The 7537-nt window shown below is 35.1% G+C and overlaps 1 protein-coding gene across 2 annotated transcripts; it reads right to left on the bottom strand.

The window, feature by feature from the left end:
• Positions 1-413: 413 nt before the first annotated feature.
• On the bottom strand, positions 414-3862 carry ghrh (growth hormone releasing hormone). Of its 2 annotated transcripts, none has more exons than XM_077204259.1 (4): positions 3742-3862; positions 3150-3234; positions 1128-1232; positions 414-754 (listed from the first exon to the last, which is right to left on the bottom strand). In XM_077204259.1, the coding sequence occupies exons 1-4, from the start codon at positions 3746-3748 to the stop codon at positions 637-639; spliced, it is 315 nt and encodes a 104-aa protein (XP_077060374.1). In that variant the 5' UTR covers positions 3749-3862; the 3' UTR covers positions 414-636. The 2 variants fall into 2 exon arrangements, with proteins under 2 accessions (XP_077060374.1, XP_077060373.1); XM_077204258.1 differs by lacking the exons at positions 3150-3234; positions 3742-3862 and adding exons at positions 1394-1412; positions 1568-1636.
• Positions 3863-7537: the final 3675 nt, after the last annotated feature.

Genomic DNA, 7537 nt, shown 5'->3' on the forward strand with positions numbered 1-7537 from the left:
TTAGACATATACCCCTCAGACTACTATATAATGAGATCAGTGTAGAGAGAAATAAAACTAGGTAAAAATAAGGGAAGACTGTTCCACAACTTGGGAGCTACAACTGAAAAATCTCGGTCACCCTTTGACGACTTTTTAGAATGAGAGTTGGTTCGTTGATGTTAATGTCTTACCTGATATGTAAGATCCTAAAAGGTCAGCAATGTAGTTTTTGGACATGTTATGCAATGCTTTAAAAAACATTAATACAATTTTATAATCAATCCTGTACTAAACCGGCAGCCAATGAAGAGCGGATAATACTGGAGTAATGTGGTCCCTTTTTTCCCCTTTTTTTTTTTAACTTATTTTGAGTAAGTAAATATAGAGATCCTAATGTAGAATTTTTCATCAGTGTTTTAGGAGAGGGTTAAGGGAACTATCAATTATACCACTATACAACCATATGCACTTTTACTATGATGTGGATGTAAAATACAGTGATTTAAACATTTGTGTATTTTAGTTAGGGACTTCTATTTCCGTGGGGTGAACTGAGTTTTATTAATCCATTGTGAAATATGGCAAATGCAAGTATTAAAGACAGTTCACAGTTATTGTTTTTAATGTTTTCATCAGTGTGTAGCTACTGAGAACTTAAGTCTTTGGTTCTCTGTAACTTTGTTCCCTCTCAATGTCATCCATATCCACATCTTGCTTGTAGGTGTCTCCATATATGCCGGATTGGCGTTTTACATAGTTTTGAGTTTCTGGTCTGTTGACAAAGGTAAAATTGATTGAAATCTCATGGGATACAGCATTATTAATTTGGTAAGTCATGGGTTAAATCACATCAGTACAAATCCATTTTTCTTTAATCTTTTATAATAAAATAAATCATTCAATTAATGATAATGATGCATTCTCAAATTATTTTTTTTACATGATCGGTCATATTTTAACATCAATAATGTCAATATTGGGTGTTCACAAATCTTAAAATCACAGCAGAGGCAAAATATTAAAGGCATGTGTGTCAGAGAGGAGGAAAATGGTACCTAAAACTAAATTATTTAAATAATAAAAAAAATGAAATTACCCTGTTTTAAAAGTATTTGTTCAAATAAATGTCTAAAAAAGAAACATACCCAAGTCTTTTGCCCATAACAGTTTGAAGGAATTTTCTGGCAGATATTTGACCCAGAACTTTTCGGTAGCTGTTGGTAAAGATGGCATCAGCATGTCTTCCAAACCTAAAAATATTGTTTAAACATCATACAGTTATAACAGTAGGATGACTATATTTTAAGTCAGATTATACAATTTCTGGATGGCGTTATGGTTCAGCAATTGGGATTGCCCAATAGGCCAGAGCAGTGTAAAAGAGTTTCAGGTTAACAAACATTGTACTTACTGTTGGGCCAATGCTGCTTCTAAAAAGATACATGATTTTTTAAATTTTCTTTATTAATTTATTGATTTATTTATCTATTAGTATGGCTAGTGAAAGTGTTAAACCAATGGCAAGCAAAAATTTTAACTACTAGAAAATAGTTTTTATGAATGAATGAATGGAGGAATGAGCGACCTAAGCTCAGCATCTGGAGTGTGCAACAGTGAAGTGTCTGCTGTCAGCTGCATTGGATCCTCAATAAAGAGGAGGTCATCAGCATCGCAGCCGCTCGCTAACAAACATAAATCACTGTTACATTTATAAAACGTGAATATACTCTATAAGATTAGGTAGAACATCTCCTTCAAATCAATCGATACAATCAAAATGCAGGATGCTTTGGAGACCTTTTCAGACAGGAGCTTTTTTAATCAGATTTTCAGTAATAGAATAATTTTGGTTATTTTGTAAGGTTATTTATGGCAGTGAATTTCTGTAAAGTCTTGGCAACAAAAAAAGCTATTGAACATTTGTGCACTGTTATTTCCCAGGACAAAAAGACAGAGCATTTAATACACGCTAATATACAATGAGGCATGATATTACACTATATGGGTTAAACCGTCACCATGGGAATCTGCAGTTTATTGAACAAGAAGAATAGAAGAAGAATAACTTTTTTTAAATATGAAATAGGCAGCATACTATTTAAAGTGGAGAGAAATAATCCACCACATGCATTTAAGTTGACAAATCACAAAACTCATGATGAGATTCAATAACAATTCTTGACAAAGTAATATTTAGAAAGCCAACTTACTGAAAAGCTATTTAAACTTAATATTATTCTTATTCTAGAACCACCAAACTCAGACTAGACCTTCCACATACCCTAGCAACCACATAGCAACCACCCTGAGTACCTTAGCAACCGCATAGACACCCAAATACCCTAGCAGACACCCAGAATACCCTAGCAACCACTCTGAGTACCTTAGCAACCGCATAGCAGCACTCTAGAAACCACCCAAGTACCTTAGCAACCGTATAACAACACCTTAGTTTAAGTCTGTCTGTCAAACTTTTTCAAATGTTCTGGTCTGGCTTTCTAAAGCCAACTTCAAAGTTTGTCTTGACAAACTTTTTTATCTAGTTTCTTATGCAACATCCCCCCCCCCCCCCCCCTTAATTAAATAAGATGCAAAAACGTCCAGTGTCTATTGGTTATAATGAGAAGCCCTGACCCTAAACACAACAAAAGCAGATTTCAGGCCTTGTCAATTCATCGTCTCTACATTGTTATTAAAACCATGTCAAACATGCTTTTTATTCTTTATAAAACATTATAAAAGGTAAAAGATTTGCTAAATGTGTAGCAGTTTTATATTTTTATCATGTTCACTTATGTTAAAACATTTACTTTTACAAAAAACATTTACAAATCTATATATTTTTTAAAAACTAATATTGTATAATTTACAACTAAGCCAACACAATAATATTACTTATAATGATAAGTAAATAGTTAAACTATTTGAGCCATGTAATTTGAATGGTATTCTCCATAGCAATGCATTCTAAACCAACTAGAATGCAACCAACTAAACCAACTTGCACATTACAGAATGAATGAATAAATTAATGAAATATGAAGTCACACTATTGAACAGGCTAGTATAAGAGTAAGAATATGTAACAAAGAGTTAATTACACCAATTAAGAAACCAAATATTTTAATAAAATACACGCATGATGGAACAGTTGGTGTGTATCTTACCTCAGTGCTGGATAGACTGGGGAAGATGTAACTGACAGTAACAGGCAGCAGAGTGCTAGCAGAGCAGTTTTCTGCATCATTCTCACTAGAAAAACAGTTCACATTACGATTCACATCCACTAAAATATATTTCATTAATACATTTAATTTTACTGCATTGGACTCTGCAATTGATTTCCTATGTTACTCTGTTTTGTTTTATTAAAATTATTATTTAGTTAATTATCAATAGTTTATTATTTTTTTTGTAAAATTAATTGTATCATTATTATTAAATCATTCTTATTTATGTAGAACTCAAAAAGTGTTTTACTGCCTCATATTATATAGAGAACTAAAACCTAAAGAACTCAAAAAACTGATGAACAGATAAATCTTGAAAACCTGTAATCTAACATCAAGAAACTTAGTTTCCAAAGAACTGTATGGAACCAAAAAAGGTTATTGCTGTTGTATCTATGCTGCAAACAACCATGCAAGTACTTTATTTTTACTTTCAAAATTCTTAATAAATAAATTCTTAAAATAATTACTAATTACTAAATTGAATAGCCTTTCAACAGAAGGAGATTTTTTTTAAAATATAATTTACCTTGCATGGTTGTGATGTGCTCCTTGAAGGTCTTTAATGAATGTGACAGAGTTGAAATGTTGGTTTTCTCACTCAGGGTTTGGTTTCATTCTCAGCTTCTTTTATCAGGTGAAAAAGAGAGCAGTTAGGAATCACCTCACCTCCCTCTAACCCCCCTCCCCCCTGTCTTCCTCTCTCTCTCTCTCTCTCTCTCTCTCTCTCTCTCTCTCTCTCTCTCTCTCTCTCTCTCTCTCTCTCCTCTGATGCATGCTCTTTTTTATTTTTTACAATATTGGAACATACGCATGTGCAACAATGATATGCGTTATATGCTTAAGGAATAGTCCACTACAATTTGAAGTGTTTTCTGTAGATTATACTGAAGATTTTTGTAAAGAACAGATACAAATTCTGAATTTTAAATGTATACTACATTTTCTTCATTGGTTCCATCTCTGCAGCTGCATTTGTCATTATCATTGTCATTTTCTTTTCTTTTTTTTATTGTAATTTCAACTTTCCCATGCGAATGTCAAGAAAGGTCTTTTGTGGCTGGCTGGTAATCATTTTCTTTTTAATATCTTTGGTAAGTTGTGTCTCATCATCCTGTGCTAGAACAGTTTCATTATAAAGATTTCTCTTGCTGGAGCTGATATAGTTTCTGAAGGGTTAAAAAGAGTTAACCTGTAATCATTTGTTTAGGTTCCAGCAGACCAGAAATCATTAATAATTAAAACCAACAGTGTCTTTAGTGTCTGTCCAGGCGTCTGTTAAAGATCTGGACGCAATGACCACAATTATTGCTCTGTATGAAAGAGATCTTCAGTTCAAAACCCATTTATTTCCCCCATTTTTCTTGTGTAATATATTTTTTTCTATTTCTTAAAAGTAATTCAGGGAACAGGCACAGTGACTATGAGATACTTGTCAGTCTTTAAAGGGTAACTTAACCCTTGGTCAGAGCCTGACTCCACCCACTGGCAATATTTGAAAAATTCTGGAAAAGTGGGCAGAGCCCAGCGGAGGGGGGCATGCACCTGATACGCATCTGTCTGTATGGAACTTGCCTACCTCACCAACAACCCCTTACATCCAATAGGAAAATTCAACTGCAGTAGCCACCGTTCAACCTGAAGAGGGAAGCACTCAGACGTTTTTACACCATATATTGTAGAATTAAAACACTTTATACACAAATGTCAAAAACGTTACTCGAACCAATGAACAGTACTAATAAAGCCTCATTCTTACAGATCATTAACTAAAAAAGTTGGTTTAGGGTTTACTTACCCTTTAAAACGTGATATTTTGCGGGTTTTTTGTCAAGTCTCAGGGCAGCTATATAAAATTATACATTAAAGGTAACATATAAGAGATTCAACACTTAATATCCTGTGCTTAGAAAGAGCTTTGTGATATGGTGCAGCTGTGCCATGGGCAACTTACATTTTTAAGGCTCTTTCTCTGTTCTCCTCTTCCAAAAAAAATATAATTCAAAAACTAAAAAGAGCAAACTCTGGGTGAACTCTGTTTTCTCATGCCACGTTCTCAGTTTTGACTCTGGTTTTATCATTTAGGAATTATAAAACCAGAACAAGAAAAAGAAGAAGAAATCAGCGTCCAGCTCAAGGCTGTAATGGATGTCAATGCAGGAGAGGCTTCTCTGTGCTGAATAAACAACCCTATCTCACAGCGAATTCGTACTAATTCGCACGATTTAACCAAGTGGCTAAATCGTACGAAATCGTACGATTTGTTCATCCCATTTAACACACCCCTGTGTAACGGCGAATTCGTACTAATTCATACGAATAATTAAATCGTTCTATATGCTACGATTTTGTTAATCGCATTCAATAAGCGTGACTCAATTTTCGTTCGCCCAACATCGGATATTTATCAGCAGTTTACACGCCAGACGACACATCTCGTGAGTATTTATCAGACGGTGTCTTGGGGCCTCATTTATAAAAATGTGCGTAGGATCCTTACTAAAAGTGTACGTGTGCCAGAAAGCTAAAAATGGCGTACGCAAAAAAATATTCAGACTTATAAAACCGTGCGTACGCCAGAACCTGCGCAGAATTCACTTTATAAATCCCAGTTAGCGGAAGATTGTGCGCACATGCATCTCCACCCCGAAACAACCATATATGGAGCTTACAACCAGAGCCGGATTAACGCAAAGGCAAACTAGGCACGTGCCTAGGGCCCGATTGGCGGGATGGGGCCCAGACAGAGGGACAAAAATGAAAAAATAAAAAAATTTGCAAATGTCCTATCAACAATTTATTTCAATATTTATTAATTAACTAAAAATATTGATGATGTTTATCTAAACCATAGACAGTATCATACATCATACATTACGTCACATTAACGCCAGCCCATGACTGTATATATAGAGGCGCCACCGCGCCAGCCAGTTAAAGCCTTGGTTATACTCGACGCGTCCGCACGAGCGCGAGTCTCCGCCTACTGCGCGCGCACCCCCCCCCCCCCCCCCCCCCCCCCAAACGGACGAGGCGTTTATACTGGACGCGCTCACCGTTGTGCTATTCTATGAAACGGCAGGGGGCGACTCGGAGAATTCTCCTCTAAACCACCAGAAATCAGCAGTGAAGAAGTAGTTTTCCGTTTATTAGTAGTTTATTACTTGCTGATTCATATAAAAAGAGTAATAAATGCAGTAGGTTTATTGTACTTTCACTGCATGTAAACTAAACAACTGAAGCCTTATTGAAGAGTGTTTAAACCTTAATTTCATCAGCAGGGCTTACTTCTGCTATTGTAGGCTTAATTTGTAAATGTAAGCACGTTAAGCCTGGTCAGTGGCGGATCTAGAAAGTTTTACATGGGGGGGGCAAAGGGGTGGCAAGAGGTCTTGGCAGGGTGGCAGGGATAGACGGTACATGGGAATCTCTATATGTGAATTGCTTTAACAAAACAAACACAAAAACACTTTAAACTACAGTAGTTATTGTTTAATCAAGCCCTTACACACTACAAAGGTTTTTAATTCACAAAAGGAATAAGCCCAGTGCAGTGTTCAAACAAAACAAAACTGTGCATCTTTTAAAAGGTAAAAGTATGAAAACCAAAATGAAAACATATTAAAAAAGTACAATAATTGTGTCCAAGATGCAGTGAACTACAAGTATAAAACAGCAGACAATACTCAAGTTCTTATTATAATTAAAAACTTATAATTACAGTCCACAAATGACCCATGATCACCCATCATTTTCAGGAAAGCTTAAGGTGAAGGTTGTTGTGCTTTGCAGCAAAACTTTTCAGAAACGTATCTAAATCTAGTGCTTTTGCAATTTGCACACTGTTTCTCAATACTGAGAACAGCAAGATTTCTCAGACGGTCATCTGGATATATTTTTTTTAAATGCTCACCAAGCCTGCATTTATTTGATCAAAATACGGTAAATATATTAATATTGTGAAGTATTATTGCAAATTAAAATAATATACTGTATATTCAAATTACACCATTCTTCAGTTTCACATGATCCTTCAGAAATCATTCTAATATGCTGCTTTGGTGCTAAAGAAACATTTCTTATTAGTATCAATGTTGAAAATTGTTGTGCTACTTCCACTTGTCCACTGAAGACCACTAACTCCATTACAGAATTACTAGAGTGTTAGTGGACTGTAGGTTAGGTGTTGGGGTTCAGTTTAGTAGAATAAGTTGACAAGTTACATTTAGTCAGTAGAATGTCTATTGGGTAAGGGCCATGTAGCTAATAAGTAGCCTATATAACAAATATAAAATCAGAAAGATTTATCACATGCACATGCACAC

The sequence above is a fragment of the Siphateles boraxobius genome, unplaced genomic scaffold (assembly GCF_051911475.1).
Source record: "Siphateles boraxobius isolate OS27281-9 unplaced genomic scaffold, OSU_SipBor_1 5, whole genome shotgun sequence".
Classification (NCBI taxonomy): Eukaryota; Metazoa; Chordata; class Actinopteri; order Cypriniformes; family Leuciscidae; genus Siphateles; species Siphateles boraxobius.